The following is a 24827-nucleotide window of genomic DNA, read 5'->3' as shown; positions in this document are numbered from 1 at the left end:
AATCCTTGGGAAATCAGAGATTTAAGGAACTCAGGAACACATATGGAAAAACTAAGTTGAGGTAGAATAAATTAACACTACGCCTTAATTACTTGCTATCTCAAAGTATGGTCCTGCTCTGATTATTTAAACCTGCTACAATAACCTCCTGTTTAACCTTGTCAGAATAGCTTCTAGGAAACAGCTACAAAACTGAACAGTTTAAGAGTGCATGCTCACCTGTATGTATGCATATAATCAACTGTTTTAAGTGTTAAAATCTTACAATCTTACCATCTAAGCAATCTTACCAGTGGACCAGTAAAGAAATGCGTGGGAAACATTTTCCTCATGGACGTTTTTTTTTTCTAATTAGGAAAAGTTAGAATGTTCTCCCAAATTTCAGTGAAACTACTTTCCTCAAAATGTAAACAAATATTCTTTTTAATTATCTGGGGAAAAAGAACTTTATATAGTAGTGAAAGAATTGCTTTTTTTTTTTTTTTTTCCCCATTTTTGATTTGTGTCTTTATTTTGCTTTTTCAACCATTTCCATTTTAGCATTCTTATCTTGACAGAAAACAAGGATGCAGTCAGTGCAACAAAAACAGACCCAAGATCTGAAGTGTCTCAGGATACACCATTCAGCAGCACAGTAAGGCACACTGAAACACTTCAACTTCCTGAAGTCCCTTTTTAAAAAGTTTCTACTTTATGACTTGGAAAGTCATATTAATTACATATGCCTAGCTAATAAAAACTTTCAGCCTCTGTTTTCCATTAAAAGAAATCCGTAGTCCGCGTAAAGCTCACAAACTTGTACAACAAAATGAGTACGCCTAACTTCCAAACATTTTCTAAAGACCTGTTGGAATGGATCCGAGAGTGATTCTCAAGCAATGGCTTCCAGAAAACATCATCCTGACATGCTGCGGTATTGCCATAGCCATACAAAAGAAGAAATGTAACACTTTGAGTGGAAACAGTCTGTCAATTAATGTATTCCTTCAGTTCAATTACTCACAGATCAAAGATTAAGACTGAATTAGAAAAGACTTATGTTGTTTCTCAACACAAGGCATGCACACATTATGTGTACTACTGTCTTTTTCCCCTACAGACAGCTGTATTCACATTACAGCATTATGCAAAAGAAGAAATGGAAGCCTGAGTAATTTTATTTTATATTTTAATCTAAAGAGTTATGATATGTACAGGAAGTAGTGAAAATATTATCATTTCTAAATAAAAGAGGAAATTCAAGCCATATATCCATGAATGAGTAGTGTGGTAAACTTCAAAGCTATTCTTAGCGTATCTAGCTTTTTTTTCTTCACAACAATATTAAAGTCTCAATCACGTGCTTGTCAATTAACTGTAATGATATACAAATTACCTAAACTACGTCAAAAAGAACATCTTGAATTCTACAGATCTTCCCATCTACTCAATAAATCTGGAAAAAAAAAAAAAAAAAAAAGCAAAAAACACAACACACACTACTATCACTACTATAAGAATTACCCAGAGATGATGCCATCATTGTTTTCTAAAATTTGAAAAGGTGTCAAGTTAAACTCATAGAGGATGAAGTTTCTTAGTAATTATCAAAGAAAAGGGGACATCCTTTTAAATAGTGGTCCTATAGCACCACCACATTTATGAAAGAGTAGTTGCTCTTTAAAAAAAAAAAAAAAAAAAAAAAAAAAGAAAACAAACATGAAAGATCTTGCTGGTATTGTAGAATGTGGGTTGTTCAAAGAAGGCAACTACTTATTGTCCAAGAGTTAACTATTGCTGCCAAGTCAAAAAAAATTTCCAGAGCAGTCAATCATGAGAGTCAGGTAAGTCAGGGAGCAATTCAGCATTTACAACACCATGAAAGAGAAGAAGGGAGAATGGGAAATAAAATTGATGCCAGACCCAGTTCAGAATTCAAAGTATTCAAAGTATTGTCAAACTGCTTAGAAACCTCACATCAAACTGCAGCGTTTTTGGCAGAAAGAAAATATACCTGGGATACATTTAAATCACAAGAACATGTAACAATGTACAAACAAGTACTTTAAGTATTCCTTTGAATTTTAACACTTTCAGCCAAACTTAACAACACTTAGAGGGCATTTATTGATCCCCATGAAACTGGAAGGTGGCATAAAAAGGAAAGGGCAAGTAGTTACTAGCAGAAAAATGAAAATCCCCTCAAAGCACAATGGAAGTCTTCTACAAAACTTCATAAAGTAAGACAGCTTTGTAGAGTTTGCTTCTGCTGTTCATGCCAATGCCATCATCTCTGTCCACAAAAAAAAATCTGTGGAAGTAGTAAAAATGAATACATAGATTTCTCACTGAGCAAACTGCAATTATTAATATACCGTTATTTATATACAGTTATATTTTATATAAGGTTCCAGACTAAGCATATATACACAGTGCACTGATGCCCCATGTACCATGATTGATCAGGTTAATGTAAGAATACTTCCAAGCTTACAGAAGTAATCATGTTTAAAATATTTTTTTACTGCAAAGATCTTAAAAAGATTACTTACAAAGATCTACTACAACCCATGCAGACTAACAACTACTTTGTTCAGAAATTCTAACCTAGAATGCATTCCTGAAATATCAACCAAACGCTTTATGCATGTACTACTTCCTCCAGTTAAAAGAAAAAAAAGAATACACTTCATAAAAACATTAGCAATGATGGTTACATATGAACAATGGCAGTGTTTGTTTGCCCTCTTAAGTGTGAAGCACACACCAATCCACACTTGAGAAACTGATAATTCAATTACGCAAGCAAACAAACAAGAAATCCCAGCAATACAGATTTCACAAATCTCAGTGAATTGAGGGAACTAAATTGGCACAAATGGTTGCAGGAGTCAAAGACCAGCTACTCTCAACATAAAAGCAGCTACTGTTATCTTTTCAACTTTATCATGGACTTCCATCACTTTTTCCTGCACTGGTAACAAGACAGAAAAAAAAATACATGAGCACACTTCATCCACAACAGTGCAAAGGTTGCTGGCTGATCTTCAGGCCCATCTTAATTGGCATATCCTGCAAAGTCCACTGGTGTTTGCTATGTCAGTATTCTTTGTTGCAGAGCTCTGCATTGGGAAAGCAGTGATATTATGTGATTCCAGGTAGAATTGCAGGGAGAAAGGCTGAGAAACAGATAGCACAGCCCAGGGCCCTCAGGCAACTTTGAAGTACATCTGAATCATTTGCATATTTCAAGCAAATCTACATGTACTAAAATGGTATGCACTGCAATCAAATTACATAAGAATAATCAAGTTGCAACTAAACCATGGCAGTTTCAATAATAATTAGAGATATACAGCAATTGCCAGCAAATATTTCTTTAAAGGATATTAAGGGCCTTATATCCAGGACATATTACTAAAAGCACAAGTCATGTAACTCATCTGAGTCTTATGTTTAGATTATTTCTGGGTTCTAGAATTTTGTGCTCATAATTGCATTTTATTCTTATTGCTATAGTCAAAGGGTTAACAAGAAAATCTAATTATGGAACCATCAACATAAATTATGCCAGTTTGAAGGGAAGATTCATTACGTACAGTAAGAAAGCTAACTACAAGAGAATTGTAATAGGAATAAAAAAAACCACCATTGCATGGATCAGATTATGATCTGAAAACACTCACACCTAAGTGAGCTTAAGAAATCACAGGAAAAAATATAAAGCATCTGTCTGCACAACTGTTTTTGCTTGAGGTATGGCACTGGAGAATTAGCAGTAAGTTACATATACTAAATATATATTTTAAAATGACTGTATACAGTTATTTTCAGTGTAAGATCAAGTCAGTCTCACCTAACGCCTAGAAAGATCATGGAGCAGAGCCTCCTGGAAACTATACTACGGCACATGGAAAATAAGGAGGTGATTGGTGACAGCCAACATGACTTAACTAACGGCAGACAGTGAACCTGACAAATCTGGTGGCCTTCTGCTGTGGTGGAGTTACAGCATTGGTGGATAGGGGAAGAGCAACTGACATCATCTACACCTTGCAGTCCCAAATCAATAGTAAAATCTGCCTACAAGTAGTTATGGATCAAATCAACATATGTACCCCATGATTTTAACAAAAGCATAACTGTACTGCTAAGTATTTTATTTTATTTAAGTTTTATTTATTAGATTTATGATACTACAGTTATTTCAGCAGTAAGACTTGGAAACTGGTTCTGTAACCAATTATTTTGGTATGCAATCACTCCTAAATGAGAAGTCTGTTACAAGTTATCCTTTTGCCTACAGTAACCAACAGAAAATGGTCAAATAAAAAGGTGAACGATACACAATGCATGATCTCTAATTAATCAACCCAATGACTGATCCTTGGAAAAAAAATGCATGAGGATTTGTAATAAATGGGAAGTTAAACAGTGAAATCAGTAACAAAAGCAACAGAAGAACAGTATGAGCTTCAGTATGAAAATTCTCAAAGGACTTTCATAATTTCTTCTAATAAAATGCAGCAATATATGCTAAGACATCAACTTTTACTTCTGTAAGCAAGAGAAGTTGTGTATTTTTTTCCCTCCATTTTCTAACTCTTCTTAATTCTGGAAAAAAAACTTATTTTGTTTTTATATTCATTCTTGACATAACGATTTTTGAGATTGTCATTTATTCTAGGTTTAAGAGACTAATCAATTAATCAATGTGAGAATTGTCAATAGCTCAGTATATAGATTTATCACTTAAAAGAAACTATCTATGCCAAACTTGGCATTAGAGGATCACTGATATAAAATAACAGACAAAACCAGAAAAAACTAGGAACTATGATTTATTTAGATGACATTGACTTCTCAGAGATATTAACTAATTTACCTAGGGTTTGAAGTGGTACAAGGATTACTGATTTTCTTTTTATATTAAAAAATGAATCTGAAGATAAAGGTGATTTGATACTTAGTCACATCCCACCCACATCCATTAAATTTCTCATCACTAGAGGATGCAATATCATGCAACTGTGATGAACACGTGGATACTTTTGGAACAATATCCTAAATAAGAATTAGTATATCAAAGCTCATATACCATATGGCTTTTAATGGTTAAGATAACATGAACGTTACCCATTTATATTTTTAGGGAAGATTTCAGTGAAGAAAAACTCAACATATTCATAGTCACCATAAATCAGTCAGTGCCCTTGTTGAAATTATTTTCAAATATCTTCAATTTCCATTAGAAGAGTTCAGGGAAAACCTATCCTCACTTGACAGAAATATTACAATGAAAGAAATAATAAAACTGCTCCTGGAGCTTGAAGTTTTGCTCAGCACTAATATCTGTGAAATCAGGTACATGGTTTGTATTCATCTGTTGGACTGAACCTTGAGAGTAGGACACCTCAGGTTCCCTAGTTGGCTTGTGTAGCTCAATGCTGAATCTTTCAAAGCACTTCTTAGAGAGAAAAGATGCATCAACTAGGAAAAAGTGTTTGTTTCTGATTTATTTACTGAATTCTGAAACTTAAACAGTATCTTAGAAGGAATTAAAATTCAGAACACACAATTTACAATGAGTTTCTCCAACAAGTTTCTCTCATTCTAAATAGATGTCAAAGGCATCTGATTTTCATGTTTCCTCAACAGAGAGGCAAGCAATCTTCCTTTAATAACCTATTATCAACTGTTCAAAAGACTGTGTAAACAATGCACCATTTCCTACACAAATGCTTGCAATACATCTTTGAAATAAGAACATCTAGTACAAAATAAGAATTATTTTCAATAACTTCCAGCTTTAAATTAGTATCCGTATATGATGGGTTCGTATGATACTTCATATATGAAGTGAAATACTGCACTTCACTTCAAGTTTCAGCATCCTATATCACAATATTTGATAGAGTTATCTCAGCAGAATACTAAGACCTACTTGGAGGCAGACAGATCATATTTACCTCTCAAGTATGTTTTTTCTGGCTAACATGCTGCTAGGTGAGATCACGCATTACAATAAGACTAACCAGGGGACTCACATATATTTCTTGATTCTGACCTGCACAGATTTAAGCATGAGAGCACAAAAAAAAAAAAAAAAAAGTAGTGATAAATTCTCCAAAGAGTTACCCTCTTCTTTACAAATGCTCCAGAGTACCCCTTTTTACATGGTAAAAAAAAGTTAGGTCCTTTTGAAGACACCATTATTGGCAAACTAATCTGAATGGGAATAATTTTCTCAGTAGGAAAACTGCATTTAATTAAGCAGTATTTGTTAGCACTTCCTGACATGGGCATAAAACTTAATTAATACACAAAGCCTTTCCCTAATTTAAAAAGTCTTTAAATTTACTCTCTCTAGCAACTGCAAGAGAAAAAGCTCCACGACTGATCCGCAAGAATTTTAAGACATCAATATAAAAGTAGATCAAAGCTTTATTCAGATGGGAAGCTTACCTTCCTTTTTCAACAAGGAGAAGAACATCTATTTTTTCTCCATTTTGCATCGCACTACTGATTGCTGAAAACAAAGCACACACACATTCAGATGATATACAAATGTATACACAGACATTTTCAAAATGATCTTCAGTGACAAAAGGAGCATCAAATTCTTAAATATTTCAAATATAGAATGCCGCTTGATAATAGGAGCAATATTCCACAAAAGACCATAATACCATCAAATTTACAGGAAAAAGCAATGCAGAAAATGATAAGGGTTAAAGAAGTACTTTTTAATGTGAATACATACTTGTACTAAAATTAAAACTCGTTAAAGATGAGTTTTATAGGACACGATTCAAAAGTAAAAGGGATTTTTGAATCCTTTGATTTGCATACTACTAGCTGCAAGTATTTACAGTAATGTATCTTAGAGAAAATTCAAGTACACTGTGGAGATCACTGCCACCCTTTTTCACATCATTTTATGCTATTTCTACTAAAATAAATAAATAAAAACCACTTCTGTGCTCTGTAAAACACCTAAGTTATACATAATAGAGACAATATATCTGGGTAGTTTTCCATAACAGTTCTTGTGAAACTACATCACAATGCACTATACTAAAGAAGGTAAATTAAGTCAAAACTTTGAAAAGGCTCAAAAATCCTTTCAGTGTTTAGATTTTACAGATCATCCACATTTTATCTCACCTAGTCCTGAGACAGTAAAGTCCTAAACATCAGTGAAGTTCAACAAACATTCTGGTGTATGTCACATGATTTTATCACACTCCTGTCCTTATTTACATTTAATAAGTCACATATCGAGAAGATAAATGACTATTTCCACTGACAATTTATTATTTTGCATGTTTCAGTTACACAAAACAGCCTTCTTAACAGCAGAGAAGATTTATTTTGGGGAAAACAGAAATCAGAGAAAATCAGAGAAAAGAGTATCAGTATATAATTTTTCCAAGAATAATAACTGTTATACTACTATTGCCTAATAGTAAAAACACAAGCAAAAAGGATCTTCTACCCAAAGCTAAGTATTTGTGCTGTTTCTATATTTGAGATACAAGCAGATTTGGTTGCTCATATGATTTTAAGGGTAAGACCAAAAGTAATAACTGAAATAATTCTCTTACTGCCTTTTAATTCTGAATTGAGATTTTAAAGAACATTCGCTAGTTGAAAAAGACAGCTAAAAGAGTATTCCTGATTAAAGATCACCATGTAGTTAATCGAATGTAGTTAGCAAAAATAAGGTGGCAGTAAATAAACAGTAGAAGTCCAATGGTATTTAGGCAAGTTCCTTCAAAAGTCCACAATTTGACAGTATTTGCAAAGAGCATCATCAAGAAAAACCTAAATTAGCTTCCTTGTCTATGTTAGTTTAATATAAAACACTAGTTTATTTTCCTTTCTCACAGAACACAGGAAACAATGTTCCCTTGTTTTTTTCCTTAAAAGGAACTAAGGCAGATACATACACAAAGAGGATTCAAAACAATTACAGATATTGATATAAAAATAGTCATAGGAGACCATTTGTATAAATATAATCTTTTCTATGTCATGATATTGAACAAAGAATATTTTTAGTCTCTAAAAAAAAGGAAAAGTCTATTAGTCTGAAATAGTGCACCAAGAGAATTATATTTTTCCAGTGTATTTGAGTATTTTAAAACTAGGCCTGTCAATCATCTCAAGAAGATGTTCTGCAGTTAGCAAGTCTGCAGTGTCAAAAATATGAGACAATCCCAAAAGGTCATACGTTATTATTCCACTCTGTACTGCTGTAAGAAAGATACTGCTGCAACTGGAACAAAAACTGTCTTCATTCATTATGAACCCATGAACATCTCCAGCATATGCCACTAAGTAGGGGAAAAAATAAAAAATAAAAATCCAAGACCAAACTTCACCAACACCATATTTAGATGAGAGTTGCATCTGACTCATGCAAAGGATTGTTTGGTGAGCTCCCTAATGTTCATGATTTTAAAATGTAACAGAAATGTCTTTAACAGTAGAACATTTCCTGAATTCTAAATTTTAACCAAAATTCTTACTTAGTTCTTGCAGCCTCCTTAGATATATGGAATCTTCTTGAGCATTCTCCATTTCAAGACAAAAGTAAAGGCTTGACTTCTCTATAGCAAACCAGCCTTTTCTCCACTGATCCAGGCTATGGCAATCCTTGTAGTACAGTTGGCCAATCAGGTCACAGTCTCTCTCTAGTAAGCATTCAGCCACAGGGGGAACAAAATGCTACCAAACAAAACAGGGTGAGTCAGATGTAGAAAAAAACCCTCTTCCCCCCGCCCCCCCCCCCAAAAAAAAAAAAAGACACTGCAAACCTATAAGCTTGAAAGATGAAAGCTGCATTAAAGAAATAAGACTGTTGGGTTTATCATTCATAAAACTATACATACATTAACTTTAAACTATAAAAACAGATATAGCACATTTTTTCCATTCACACTCCACAATCCAAATATTTTTGCTTTTTAAACTACATTTAAGTAGTAATGTGACTGTTAACATTTGGTACTGTATCAAATACATTTATGAAATACTGCTTTATGAGTTGCGTTTCAGCAAACAAAAGAATAGAATGGCAAGCATAAACAACTTAACTGAAATAAATTCATATGGTTCATACCACACCAGTGCACCTTTAAGATATTCTTAAAGTCAGCATTAAAATGTTTCAATTCCTTTTCCATTTTACTGTATTATCTTGTTTCAAACATTAAATCACAGAAGTTACTTCTTCCTGCTGCACTAGAAACCACCACACACAAGACAGACCAGTGTTCATCAAGAATGGCTTCTCAGAGGACTTTAAGCTAACAATGAAACTTTATTCTTTGTGCAAAGGCTCCTGGCCTTCCTGGCCTGGAAAAGATAATTATCAGTATTACCTTAGCTATCGCCCAAGTCCATTTTCTTTGCGAATATGCAGTTTCAGCTCCAAACAGAAAAACACGTTCTGACATTAAATAGATTTCAAAGGTAAAGACATCCCTGAAGCAAGCAGAAGGAAAAAGGCAGCTGTATTTAGTCTTCATAACAGTAGACACACACAAGTTCAATTTCTCCCTAGTTCCTATTACATTAGTTCATACATATGGAATGGAATCAATTTCTCCTCTGATCTTACATGTACAACCCAGCTAATAACAGAATATTTTATAACACAACATGATCTAGAGTGCTTCTCAGGTCAAAAAAATATTTAGAAGCTACTGAATAACAATCTTTTTCAGTAGCTCTAAAATTAACAAAAATGCTTAAATATAGTCATTAAAAAACAGGGAATTTTTTTTTGCTTTTTAAATTCCATGTGATCTCAGCAAGTATATTGTCATGATGTATTCAAAATTATTTGTGCGCATTTAATATAAGTAGATTAATAAACTGAACATGAAGTTGCAAATAAGTTATCACAGAATCATACAAAATGTTGGTTGAAAGGGTCTACTAGATGCCATTTGGTCTAATCTCCTGCTACAAGCAGGACTATCACTAACCATAAATCAGACCAGCAATGGTTTCATCTAGCGAAGTCTTGAAAAAATTCAGGGATGGAGACTTTCCTGTTTCTCTTGACCACCACCCTTCTGAAGAGGCTTTTCCTATCACCCTGCCTGAACCTCCTGGGATGTGGCTGCTGCCAGTCATTGTACCACCTGCCACCACCAAGAAGAGTTTGGTTCTGTCATGTTTATGACTACTGTTTGAAGCTGCTGTAACTCTCAATAAAAATTAAAAACAAGCAAAGAAAAAAAAGCAATCACTATTTAAAATGGTTGGATCTTGCTTTTCCATTTTTAACTGCCAAATAGTAAGTATAGTTAAAAGAAGAGAAAGAAAACCATTTGAAACTGTGGTGGAATTTGGAAAGTCGTTGGACTCAGTTTTTAACATGTAAGTTACGGTTATGGTGCTAAATTTTTTAGCATGATTTCCTTTGTGACCTTTCCCCCTAAAAACCAAACAAATGGAGCATGCTTTTCCCTTTCAATACTGGAGATTGAGGTTTGTCTGAGTCTGGAGAACTGACCATAGATCAATTCTTCCATTTGCAATGATGCTTTGTAAATGATATGTAAGTACTTGACTCTGACTAGTAAAATAGTCATTTTAAGGACAGAACGTATACAAAATATCTCAGGTAACAAAATAACTTTGAGTAGTTTCAAGAGAAGCTTCCCTGTCTCAGATAAAGCACATTAGGAGATTAGTCATTCCCTAAAAATGAAGTATTTAGCCAACAAGTTTTTTTTTTATTTAGGCATTACCCTGAAGTGGAACCATTTGCACATATAGCAAGAAATACATTAGATCACATTATGGAAAAATAAAGTAGCATGTCCCCCCTCCACCCCACTCCCCCCCAGATACCACAAAGCTATGCTACAACAGAGTACTGATGACTACTTCCATTGCAATTCGTAGCATGTTGAGGCATAATCATTTTTCAGGATCTTTCCCCTATGCACACACTATCTCTGTAGTAGCTAAGGTCCTTCCTTCCCATTATCATTTCTAGAAACTTTCTGTATAGATTGCTTTTGTTGCAGACACTTCTGCTGTATAGTTCCAAATACTGCTGTATCATACAATAGAGTGATCTTATTTTACACACACACACAAATTTAAGAAGTATTATGGCATTTACGACAGATCCTAAGTACAAATTAAAGCATTAGCTTCAACAAACATGTTGCCTTGATCAATCATGATCATTGATCACAACTCTGAATCTGTGTGATGTTTTTAAATGTACGAATGGAATGTGCAAGAGTTGTAAAAGAAAAACAAGACCATCAAAAAAGTTATCTTCAAAGGAACTTCACGTTCAACAGTTAAATTGCTGCCCTCAACTACAGAACAACAAATGGGTTTACAAGGCTGATAGATCTGTGACTAAAACTGAAAGAATTGTGGAGAACTGCAGCATTATCAGAAAGAAACAAAGCAAAAGTTTTGGCTTGAGGCATAGGTCAATCCCAGAAAGAAAAATGAGCACTAATTGTTCAATTTATCATCGTGTAACCTTTTAAGCACTGAGAATATGCATTACAGTTTTAATAAGAAAGAGACATATCTAATTTATGTTGCCCTTTTAAATTACCCTAACATTTTCATTACATCACTATAAAAAATAAACAAATACTACTTAGCACTTATTTCTTGAAGTCAATATAACTTCAAGCTTCCTTTTATTTTTTCTCTCTAAATTGCACGTTCAAAATTCAAGAACAAAGTGAAAAGCACGGAAAACAGCATCTTTGAAATACCTATGTTTATTTACTGAATTATTAATTTTGGAACCTACCCTCTATTTAAAAAGAAGTCTGACTTGTGCACTACAAGACAGATAACTTCGCTGATGTCAAGCATACCATTAGGAGTTGTCGTTTTATCATTTTCATAGTAGCTCAGAAAGCCACTTTCCAAAGTGCACCATCTTTTGTTGCAATCTGTGAATAAAGAAATAATAAAAAAAGTCAGTTGGTTTAATAAAAAAAAAATTGCCTCTTTCTGTAGAATTTGCCTCAAAATATATATAGCTGTATTACAACAGGAGTACATCTATGATGATATCTCAGTCCCATGAACTTCAGTGGGCCAGGATTTCAAATTCTGTGTTGATACTATTTAGCCTATAGGAATTCTAGCATATGGTAGTTTAAGTTATATATTTTAAGTTATATTTAAGTTATATATTTTGAAATACTATACTATAAAATTTCAAGTGTCATACACGTTAAAACTTACATCCATTGCACACTACAAGGATAACAAAAGAAACCACTATCAGAAGTTATGTTACTTAACGTTGTTAAAATACTTCAGAAAATACACTACCAAGATAAGATTGTCTGAAGAACAGACAATCCTTTCAAGGTACTTCAGCAGCTGAGCTCAATTCTCTCCTACTGCAGGTCCAAGAGTCGCACAGTAGTAACATTGTACAGAACGTATGCCTAGATACTAGGCTAAATAAGAGGAAACACAATAGACAGGTAGTAGCTACAACTAAAGCAGGATGGCACATTCACATAAGAATGAGTTGGAAATCTCTGCTGTTGCTATTCTCACGTGTAACTGGCAAGAGTAAATTCATTTAAGCAAGACGGCAGTTCGCGGAATGCTAATGCTCATACGAATGTTCAACACGTAACAACACAGATGCTGAGCAATGGTTAAATTACCTACTTAAGAATTTTATCTTCACATAACTTTGAACTAGGTATATTAGAGGATCCAGAAATTGCCACTTATATTTTTCTTAAAAAAAATTACACAAGGTGTATCTTAAAAAGAAATCTGCAGAACAACTTAAAAGCCTTATTCAGCATATTTGAGTCTAAGTGTTTACTACCTCTTGTGAACCTGAACTATGAATACAGCATATGAAATAGAATATTAATGTCTGTTTTCTACTCTGTATATTAATTCATTCAAGGTAACATCTAGTTCTTAGAATATAACTTGAGGTGCATCTATTCTCAACACTAAAGAAGCAGGACCTAAGCAAAAATACCGTTAATTTCCACAGTAATAAGACCTCTGAAGAGGTACACATATTCCAGTAACCTATTTGTGCTAATTTGGTAAAATAGAAAAGAAAAAAATCATGAATAAATAAAAAAAAATAAACTACAGTTCTAATTAACCAATATTACTTGATATGTTGTCTGATATTTCATCCAATTAGTTCATCTGTTATTCACTGAGTCATACATGTTTTGGGCACTATTTTCTTAGTATTTATTGAATATCATTCTTTCTACCTATATTGTAAATACACACTTTAAATACTGAAGTGTACATAAGTTTGAGTATTTGAAGATGTATAGGTTTACAGGAGCTGAGCACAAAACTGGGTTTGATTGTTTAGGATTTTTTGACCCCCTAGCCTTCCATCATTCCCTTCGCTAAAGTGTGCCCATTCTACAAAATAGCTCATTGCCTCAATATTGAAAGAACTGTTCAACTCTCAAGGATAATTTTGGAACACTATGGTTTTTAAACAGGGCTCTGTACAAACTTTTACATTAAAAACAGAAAGAGAAAAATTGAACTCAGGCCAAATCACTAACCTTTATTATTATTGTTATTATTTTTTTTTTTGATATATTGCTTTGGAATAGCAACAATGTTTGAGCTCTCTTCCTGCTGATCATCAACAGCTGTTAACTAACAGTAACTTTCCCCAGAAGTTATGCACCCCTGCTGAAACCACGGATGGCACTCCAACAAGGATACAAAAAGTTGGTTTACTCTCTCCTGCACTGAAACCCACATAGTAAAAAACTATACTGTGTTTCCAGATGCTGTACCTGGCTTTTATAAAACCTGGATTCAATTCACAGCACTGAGTGATTTCTTTGGTTTCCTTTTGCAATTGGAGCTCAGCCCACAAAGGAATACCAGTTTTCTCTGACTGCAAACAGAGCACTTAAATATTCAGCCCTTGGCAAGGCTGACAAGTGCCTCAGAAGAAATTTTTAACACCAAGGAAGAATTTAAACAGTAGCTTAGTAGTTAGAGAGATGAACTGGATTCTGGCTCAAAGCTCTTTTCATAAATGTCCATAAAAAATAAAAATCAGTATAAGAAAAATCCAATATAATTGGGGGCAGGACCCAAAATTTTGACAAGTGCTCCAATCCCCTGTTAGGTACCAGTGCTCCCTCTCTGGTTCAATGAGAACTCAGCAGCAAGTCCCAACTACTTCACCCAAAGGGCTCCTTTCTTTCCTCTAGCACTGAAGAGGTAGATCACTTTGTTTCAGGTAATGTGACCTTCTTACTTGAATCTTTACAGGCCAAGAAGGGAACTGAAACTGTATCTCCCACACATATACATGTGTGGGAACCATTAAATTATTTGATGAAGATAGTTTTTCTTTCTTACTGTTTATTTCATACATAAAAATGGTATTACATTATTAAATAATATATTTTGTATACACATACATGATACAATCAATTCCCAACTATCTGCAATGTGTGTATCCCCATATTATTTCATGTTAGTGAGATTATAAGGTAGAAAACAGTTCTTGATATAGGAAAAGATATATATAGGAAAAAATATAGGAAGAAAAAAGTTTACGTATTTTAAATTGTAATAAAAAACCTTTTGTTTTTTACTTCTTACACATGGCACACTAGACACAGTCCTCAGGTAAGAACAGATTCTAATTCAAAATTGCATTTATTTATTATTATTATTATTTTTTTTTTAACTATACTAAAAGGATGTCATTATTACATTTTCCTCCCTGATCTGTCTACTAAAACTGCAAATGGTGTAATGATGTAAATGACGTAAACACATCTTCCTATACACCTGTAAAGCTGTACGCCCACCACATCTTCCAAAAAAGCACGGCAGAAGGCATTCTGTGAGCATTTGAAGTTAACTCTTCAATCTATATATACTTACAAATTTAAACTGCATTTCTAATAAAATAGAATTAGAAGACGTTAGATGAGACAACAGCAGTATTACCTTGTATCTGCTCTCTACTTCCCTCAGCAGGGTCTTGAGTTTTTATAAATACATTTAAAAATGATTATATATGTGTGTGTGTGTGTGCATGCATATGTATATGTATAAATACATTATATATATATCCACAGCACAGAATACAAGGCCTGCACTTATAACAAGAGGTTTGTGGTTATTCCTGTCTTTCCCGAGTAAGCTCAGAACAGTTTCAGAACAATCGACAAAGAAGTCCTGTCCAGCCGCAGTCCAGGGCTCTGCCCAGGTCTTTGTTAACAGTTGCATCATTGCTGGGAAATGCTTACAATTCAGAATTAGTTCTGATGATCACTCAATGTTTTTGACTATTAGGATCCACAATAACACAGATACCTTAGAAGTGCAATAAATGGGAGTTATGTACATGCTTCGATCTCCATTAAGGATCTTAAAAACATACCACCAGAATATAAACATCATCATACAAAATAAACATTTGTCAATGACACAGGATGCTGTATCAAGATATTCTTAGCTATCAATTTAACTACAAACCAGCTCATATTTTAAAAATCTACCTTGTTTGTTTAGATAGAAGAAAATACAGGAACAGAGAAAAAAATAAATTTATCTGACAACCTCTCAAAAATCCTAGTAGAATGACTGCTGATGATTTCTACTGTGATAATACAAACATTTTTACCATGCAATGCTTAATTTGTTGTAAAATTATTAGACGTGTCCATTTTAAATATATTTGCAAGCTTGAGCAATATCTCAGGCATTATCAATTTGGACTGTGAGAAGTCAGTGTTAAAATGGTTTCAGAAAGATAATGATTTCAAATGGAAGCTACGTTTGGCAGCTAGCAGCATCTGTCTAATTATAATTAGAATGAGAAATATTTGTATATGTTTTTATTTATCATTTTTGTTAACTGAATAATAAGTAGTTTAATTTCCTTCTTCTGTCAACCACTGAATAAAGAGATCAAGACAATCGGGATTTTCTTCATCTGAAAGAGGTCTACAGAATCAAATGAGACAATTTATCTTTTAAAAAGTAATGTAAGAAGTTAAAAAGAACCAAATTCATCCATACCATACATATTCATGTATTATTCAAATGTATGAAGTAAAACTGAAATACCTTCTTTTAATTTCTTCTCTGTAAGAAGCTTGGTAGTATTAGAAGAAACTTTGTATAAAAATTCACAAAGAAAGGTGGAATGTGAAGAATCTTCAGAGAAGCCACTTTCAAGACAGATATCATAGCTTGGGAAATCTATTAAAAGACAAAGTAGTAAGTAACATACAAAACTTCCTCTACTATAGGGTATAACTGCTTCTCCGCATACTTCTTACTGCATCTGCAGTATTTACAGATACATAGCTGCTCTCTAAAACCTTTCCTATAGCACAGATACATATTATTGATCTATTTTTATAATTATTGTTACATGTTCACCAAAACCTGCTGTTTTACATTGGTTACTACATTGCCATTTTCTACCACTGCTTGCCAACGTAACCTAAATGTGGTTTTCTAGTGTGCTATGTTTTTATTTTCATCCCTTATTGCAATATACTTAAACAGAAGGGAAGTGTTTATCTTTAGGTCTTATCTAGAAGTTTACCACAAACTCTGGCAGCAGAAGGATTTCAGAGGATCACTGTGAACCTGCCATGACCCCCTATTTTCTCTGAAAAGAAGGAACAAACACCAGCTCCAACATACAGCAGTGCTGCATTGGCTGGAAAGCTGCAAGTGGAAAAGACAGAGCCAAGACAAGCAAACTTCCTTCTACAGCCTTAGGACTATTTCACAGCATAACTAGCAAAATAAACCAAACAACACAAACCATAAAACCACCACAGCTGCTTGTCTGCACAGTGATTGAGCTCAACATCCCAGGATCTGATGCCTGTCACTTGTGACAAAGAAGTGCTTAGGCAAAACTTAAGGCACTGCATTTGCTCTGGGAAACTATATCATTCCAGAGTTTCCGACTAAAAAAAAAATAAATTGTGTTCAGTCTATCAAGTGTTACTTTGCTGAGTTGCATGAGCATGTCCACAATGCTGGCTGGATTAGCATTACTAATTTCTTCCAGTGTAAATCTGTGTGTGAAGTTTCATCATTACCAGACTGCTTCAGATGCCAGAGAGCCCTTTTTTCCTTTTTAAGAAGGAAAAGTTCAGGTACATCCATACTCTATAATTTTCTAATTGCGTATATTTTATATACGTATATATTTTTCTTATTATAATTATTTGTGTGTGTATGCATATATATATATTATTGTTATTTATTTGTGTTTTTTTTTTTTAAGGAATAGCCTTCTGTTTTCAAGCGCCTGGAAACACTGATAAATTGAAACCAGGCCTGTTGACTTTCAGGGCCAAAGTCTATGATGCACAGTGGTGATCTGAAAAAGGGTAGTATGCTGGGATTGGTTGGAGAGCTTTATTTTAGGAGGAGAACTTGTGACAACAGATATAGGTACCTATAGGTACCTATAGTACTAGATAGGTACTATTTTATACAGTCAAGGTAGATATCAATTTAAATAATTTGTAATCAAAAAGCAAAGCCCCTGAGAAATACTTTAGATATATGATTAACTGTATGTACCCATTTTTCTGGTAAAAGCCTGACAGTAGAGGCAAAGCAGATGATGCTTTTCTTCTGTGTTACAAAACAACGTTATGAGGGTATGAGTCATCATAGGCTTTTTAATTATTTTTTGAAGAAATAAACTTCAATTCCAAGTAAAATGCAAGTAACTTGCACAACTACACATAGTGTCTGATAAAATACAGCTGATGCCTTCCATTTCACTCAATATGAAATTAGAAGATCAAAATAAAGCAGGTATATCCTACCTGAAAACTTATTATGGTATAGGAATTCCATTTGCAGTCTTTGTCCAGCTTTCTTGGCTAGTAAGTATGGAGTACTGTAAACAGGATCGCCAGTAGCGCACATCACATCAGCCCCACTGAACAGCAGCATCAGAGTTTCTAGAACATCTTGTTTAACTACAGCAGCACACAGCGCCTTATGAAGAGGGAAAATAAGAAGTCTGTTTAAATTAGAAAGTTATTGGTAGCAAGTCCTTGTAAATGCAAATCCTTTCACCTCTTATATAGTTCCCCTACATTTTCAAAGGCCATAACCACTGGGAAGCTGCAGGAATCATGAATTATGGTCTGAAACTATGAAGAAGGAGCAACAAGGAAAAAAAAGTCACCAACCCAAACCCTGCAAGATTTTGCTGCCACACATTTTGTATCTGCATGTTAACATTAATTAAAGCAATAAGCTGTCCTGCAATTGGGTATCTACATGAAAAATCCCTCCTTCATTTCTCTTCACACAGCACACTACTGAAGAAAAAAAATAATTATTCCAGACCTCAGAAGTTCAACCAAAGAAACAAGATTTAATCCTTTAACTCTTATTAGGAAACAGCCTGGAATTCATAGATAGTTTTTCAAAGTCATGTTCACAGCCAGTGAGGCAACTATTGTTTAGGGTACCTTTATACTTAATAATCTTCCTTGAAATTTAAAGATCTCAACGCATTCTAGAAATTCAGGTCCCTTTCATCTTCCTATGCATGAAGACAAATGTAAATACTTTTATTCCAAAATGTGGTTCCAAAACCTTAAAATTAGAAGTACCTATGTAATTTCAGCAATCTATTTGATAATTTTACATTATTTAGTTAATGGATCAGCTTTTCTGAAATAATAAATACAGAGGTTGCTCAACACAAGACAAGTACTTCTCTAAAATTCAGCTGCTCTAATAAACACACGTGCATCCAGTAGGCAAAAACCGGTAAGGCAGATAGTTCAGTAGAAGTTTTATAATTACTTGGCAATGACCACTTATTACATGGTAATATCATGTCTCTACAGAGAATTTGATCATTACATCTGATGTTATTTCCCAGTAGTTAAATCATTAATTGACAGACACCTCTGTACCAGAAGAGTTCAGAAAAATCAAGCTTGTAAACCACAAAGGACTATTGCATTTCCTGTAGTCAGCAGTTATAGTATAAAATTAATTGTTAACAATAAAATTAAAACACTTAAATATCTTTTTTTTCTTTTATTTGGCAAAGAGCCATAAAGCCTAAAAATGTGTCCTGATCCCAACAGAATCAGAAAGTCATATTGGAATGTAGAAAACCCAAATTTGAAGTATAAAGATGGTTAGAACTATTTTAAAAGAGACAGTATTTTTAAACGCCTTTGTTTTTACTTCTCATGTGTATAACTCACATGCAACCTCTAACATGTGAAGAACACTTCAATTTTTTTTTTGGAAAATAACCACTGATCTACTTCAAAGCACAATAACTTAAATGTTACCACCCCACCACAGTCTTTGCATATCCTTTGAGATAATTTCACTAATATGCAATTGAATAGACTAGTTTTATAAAGTATATGCACTTAAACCCCTCTATATTCAAAAACCCTAAAAAGTCACGACTCTGAAATCAGCAGACAGCATAAGTCAGTCAAACAGATATCAAAGCTATGCAGAATTTGATAATTATAATTAGCAATTATAATTAGCATTTTCTACTTTATAACTGTAGACAATTTGTTTCTGTTATTTGTGCAAAAGGAAACATTAGAACTCAGTTTTCATCATTTCGTTTATTCTAGCTTGTTTCATTTCCAGTTAACTACAAGCTATTATGAGAGTGTGCATTAGCTACTTTCCACTGCTGATAATGTAATCACCTATCATGGAACAATCACTCTGGAATGTTCGATGTTAGACATATATCCAAAACATACCGAGAAGGAATATAAAAAAGACAAATGAGAATTTTTGTCTATGGAGTGTGCATTTGAAAACAAAGATCTGTATTTATTGATAGCTCTGGAGTATTTATTATAGGCACCATATAGGTGCCATAACCTTCCACAAACAAATTAGAAAATCTAGAACTAAGAAATCATGGATTGACTCCTGCAAAGGCTTCATTCAGAGCTGCGAAACCCACCACTCAGGATTTTCAGTTTGTTTCTCACCAGTTTAACGAGATGACCAAAATGCACACAAATACAATTCAATACAAAAGTTATGGCAAGGGCTTACCCATTCTATAGTATTACCTTATTCAATTGTTCCTTGGTTTTGTAGGGAAAAGGTGCTTTTCTGAATTTTCCCTCTTTGTATTTTTGTGTAATGAACGCAATCCTCTTTTCTGCTGGGGCATCCATTTGCAGTTCTTCATCTGGAGGAAGATTTCCTGCCCAAAAACTGTTTGCCCTCTTATTTCCAATGATGATAAAGAGCTGGATGAAGTGCAAGAGAAAACAAACAAAATATCACAAAGGGTATCAAGCTAACCCCTAAATCTTTTTCAGTTGCTAAATGTGGAGAAAAAAAAAGTTTTACAAAGAGATAATTGCCTGCAGGAAACCTTACTCAGTCAATATTATTCATTTATAGATGACCACAGTTAAAGCCTGTGGTCATGATTTTCAGCAACAGCTACTAAGCTTTACAAAGCTAACCAGCTACAAGATTTCAAATAAACACAAAAAAATAGCAGTAGTATGTTAAAGAATACTAGCATTTCCTTTAAAGAAAACAGTGACGACTCAACCTTCCCCTTCAGCACCACTTTTAAACACCCCAAGCACCTAACCTGGTAGTGAGGAGTTTGTTTCCCTTCCTTTCCCTTCAATGAATACTGCCCATCATGACTGCTGTCCAGAAACATTTCCATTTTTTTCCCCAAAACACAGGTGCTTGGAGAAATGCTTGGTACACATGGCTCTCAAAACCAATGCATATTTTGAATGACACAAAAGTGCAGTTACCTCCCAGAAACCTTAAGGTTTACTCTAACAGCAGCATATTTTTTTAGTAGCTATATGTTAAGACTTCTCATAAGGAAAGAACTCTTATTCATGAAGCACCTTTCAAGATGGAACAGAGTTGCAATACCTCAACATACCTCAATAAGTTCATTGCTCCAAATGCTGGCATCCATTTTTAGACTCCGGACTTTTGAGTCTCTTGGTCCTAAAGATCTGTGCTGTCCTAGAAATCCAAGAGTATTTTTACTTAACTAGCTTCACTAAAGCACTTAAACTGAGTTTCTCTTCTGCTGAGCTAACAAAAATACTTAATGAAGACAAATTTATTCTAATTATTTTTTTAAAAAAGACTAATATGTACTAGGCTTGACATTTAAATATAAAAGCACAAAAAGAAAACAACCAAAAAAAAAAACAAGCAAAAAAGTGAGAAAGAAGGAAGGGAGGTGGATTGTACTTGGCACAGAAATCTAGTCCTTTTTAGGTTATAGCGCTGTAGTGAAAATTGTACTATTTAATAGTAAATAATAAGCAAAGGCTCCGATGTAGAATGCTTTCAGAAGGCTTTTTCATAAGGGTTTGTTCTGAAAGCAAAACCTAGAGAGTTATAAACTAGCTCCCTGCATCCTGCATTTTTGCATGTATTTAAATATAAAACATGACAGAATTGTTTTTCTTTTAATATCTGAAAACGCTATCATGTATTGTCAGTAAAATACGGCCTGGGGTATTTAATACCTCTAATTTATACATTGCCAATTGTTATCCTTTAGAATGCAGCCTCGCAAAAGCCAGCCATTTCCCAAGAAGCGTTAGTATGTCTTGATTTCCATTAATAGTGAAGGATTATTCATCTGAGGGAAACCAATCACCATACAGGCTTGTCATTTATGCAAGGAAGTGCTTTAGAATACTCGGTATTAAAGAAGTTACATTCATTCATTGTTTGTCAAAACTTTCACAAGGATAGCACTTTAAAAATAAAAAAAGCCAGTTCAAGGACATACGCAGATATGCAAATATGACATTTTGTAGAACCCACACAGCCTCTCATTAATTACTCTACCTGCGCACTTCTTACAAATGACAACACAGAGATTGATGGATGCCCAGTCAGGATTGGGAGCTTTACAGTCAGCACAGCTCCTGTTGGATTCATTGAACCAAATCTTCTCAGCTACTTCATAATCAGAGAGAGTTTCTGCTATCGATTGCTGCAGCGCTTCAATCCAGTCTTGTTTCTCTCTTTCCGACTCGGCTGTAAAGCTGAAACAATTGACTTTTCTGCATTATTGATCTTTATTTTAAAGCCCAATTAAACAGAATCTGTAGTCTCTCTTATTTCTTACATTTATACCCAAAATCACTGTCAAAGAAATCTTCCACCACACACAGACACAAATTCTAAGATGGAAAATATTTTTTTGCCAGTGAAAACTCCGTCAGTCTGAAATCAGTTTTCAACAAAACCACTGCCAGTGAGAGCTATAAAGCTTTTGTAACATTTTAGTTATGTTCCTGAGTTACTTTCAATGCATTTCTTTATTTTTATGTTAACACATACCAAAGGTAAAGCCTGATTTTTTATTTATTTTTTTAATAAACATCATAGAATTATTTAAGGAAATGTGATGATTTACTAAGGAGTACAAGTAGACTTGCTACCTGTAACAGACAAAAATTGCTTTTTATTTAAATTGATTTTTTTTTTTAATATAAATAATAAACAAGCACCAACATGGTGATGGCTTTGAGAAAGTCAAAAACAACTAGCCATAGACTACCAATACATACATCTACCAACTAGCCATAGACTCAAATCACTGACAGAGACAAATTTATTTACTGGCTACTCTAGGCCACAGAGTATACAAGCAAATAGTTTGCTTTTCAGTCATTTAGTAAGTCAAGGAGAACAAAGTGACTTCTCCTGCATTACTGAGATTTCATTATAGAAACACTTCCATGTTCAAGAAAAGATTTTTACTAGCATATAGCTTTATTTTATTTTCTTAAATCATTACAAGTCACAGCATCAGCCAAACTTTCTACTGATTTCAATTGAGGATTTTTACAAGGGATGGCACATAATCAATTTTCTTTTAGAATAAAATGCTTAATATTAAATGAATGCTGCATGATATCACTTCAGCAGTTTACTATTAAGATGAAGCAAAGTTTTCAAAGTTTGGTTTTCTTCTGCCCTTGCAGAGAATGAACAAAGACGGTTACATAAAATATGAATTTGTGGGAACAGGATGCCTAGTTAGAGAGATAATAGATGAAGCACACAGCTAAACAAAGGAAAAAAATCCCTTTGTTGTTTAAAAAATGCTGAGCATTCTTAAGAAGAGTTACCTTTTCACCCAAACTAGGTTAAATCACTGCTGTAGGAAGCAAGTATTTCTTCAGTGTATTAGTTATTTGTATACTCTGTACTGTAAATATTAAAGTTCTCACCTGAAGCTTTTATAAGGAGTAATTATTTCAAAAGATTGTTTTGCAGTCCGATCCACTTGTTTTACATTTGCCACATTCATAGGGATTAAAGTGATACCAAATCCTGTCTTGAAATCCTAAGGAAAAGACAATAAAAGTTCAGAGAGTTATAATTCAATAATCAAGCATGTACAGCACAATTCAATCAGCAAAATCCAAGATCCGTAATACACATTTTGGCTACAACATGCAAGCTCTTTCTAATTCATTAAGGGATAAATAAACCTATACTAAAATATGTCCAAACACTTCTAATTGCTAGAATGATCTTACTTGATTGCTGGTGAGAGAAGAAACTATTAATAAAGGAAAAATGTTAAATAACAGATTGCACTAAAACGCAGAACCAAAACAGAAGTATCTAGCTTCTATCATACTGTAGTGACTAAATAATGTTTATCCATCTAAATCCTTCTCACTGACAGCAGTTTTGACTGCTTTTAGATAAACTAGTTAAAGAAAACATATAAAATTCCTTCTTAAAACATTTGGTTGTTTGTGCTTCTGATGTATTACATGAACTGATCTTCTCAAACGTGTCTTAGAAAAAGTCCTATAAAACAACTAAAATAGGGAGTTATTTGTGGTTCAGCTATTAGAGATAAGTATTTTTTTTGTCTTAAACCAAGAAAAAGCCTTTTTCCTCCCATGAAACACCGTACTTAATATAAATCAATCATACATTAACACAGTTGGGAAATTTTCACTGACCCCTTGGAAACCTGTCTCAAATGGACACATTTTGGAACCACAGAGAGAGACACGTTTCTGACGTCTTCTGACCACCACTGGTGCTTCCTTCAGACTCTAATTTACATATTTATCTAACAGTAGTCACCTACACAAATTTAATTCATGTTTGACAGGACAAGAAGCAATGGGCACAAACACAACCCACAGGAGGTTGTGTTTGAACATCAGGAAGCACTTCTTGTGTGGATGATGGAATGCTGGCACAGGTAGCCTACAGAGGTCAAGGGATCTCCCTCCCTGGAGATCTTCAAAGGCTGCCTGAACATGGCCCTAGAAAAACGCAAAGGGCTCAACGTGTCCCTTAGAGTAGAGAGGGAGAGGACCTCTGTAAGTCCCTTCCAACGTCAACCCTTCTGTGGTTTCTTGGACTATTACTACAATTCTTGAAAACATTAGCGGCATCAGGAACAAAAACAGAAACTACATCACCCAAGCAAAAGAGCCAAATCCACATATCTTACCATCTGCAGGATGCTCACTATTCCACTCCTCACATTACAAGTAGCTTGGCGTGGGCTGATAAAAACATGAGAGCACTGGAAGGAAAGACTTCGGCAGAGATACCTGCCTGTGATGAGGAGGCTGTTTTTCTAGCAAATACATATTTAAGCCTGCATCATTGACAATCGTGAGATTTTCAAAGTTTATAACAGCATTAAAGCTCACATAGAGAGGACACTTCACAAAACTCTTTTCAATTCATCCAACCATTTCAGGAACAAGCAAATAAAAATATCTTTAGCCATGATGGGTAAGGCTATATCT

The 24827-nt window shown here is 34.1% G+C and overlaps 1 protein-coding gene across 1 annotated transcript in view; it reads right to left on the bottom strand.

The window, feature by feature from the left end:
* Positions 1-24827, bottom strand: part of ARAP2 (ArfGAP with RhoGAP domain, ankyrin repeat and PH domain 2) — a gene marked incomplete at both ends in the record, with an annotated part of 116143 nt that overhangs the window by 41882 nt on the left and 49434 nt on the right. Inside the window, 10 exons of the mRNA XM_084285721.1 lie at positions 6445-6508; positions 8514-8712; positions 9369-9471; positions 11789-11933; positions 16102-16236; positions 17838-18012; positions 20097-20279; positions 20948-21028; positions 21872-22076; positions 23271-23386. Of these exons, the coding sequence (XP_084141847.1) occupies positions 6445-6508; positions 8514-8712; positions 9369-9471; positions 11789-11933; positions 16102-16236; positions 17838-18012; positions 20097-20279; positions 20948-21028; positions 21872-22076; positions 23271-23386 (1406 nt within the window). The remainder of the gene's footprint in view (positions 1-6444; positions 6509-8513; positions 8713-9368; positions 9472-11788; positions 11934-16101; positions 16237-17837; positions 18013-20096; positions 20280-20947; positions 21029-21871; positions 22077-23270; positions 23387-24827) is intronic.

This window comes from Netta rufina, assembly GCF_964035555.1.
Source record: "Netta rufina genome assembly, chromosome: 4".
In the NCBI taxonomy this organism is placed as follows: domain Eukaryota; kingdom Metazoa; phylum Chordata; class Aves; order Anseriformes; family Anatidae; genus Netta; species Netta rufina.
The sequence above is the reverse complement of the archived record's forward strand: the minus strand, read 5'-3'. Positions and strand labels throughout refer to the sequence as shown.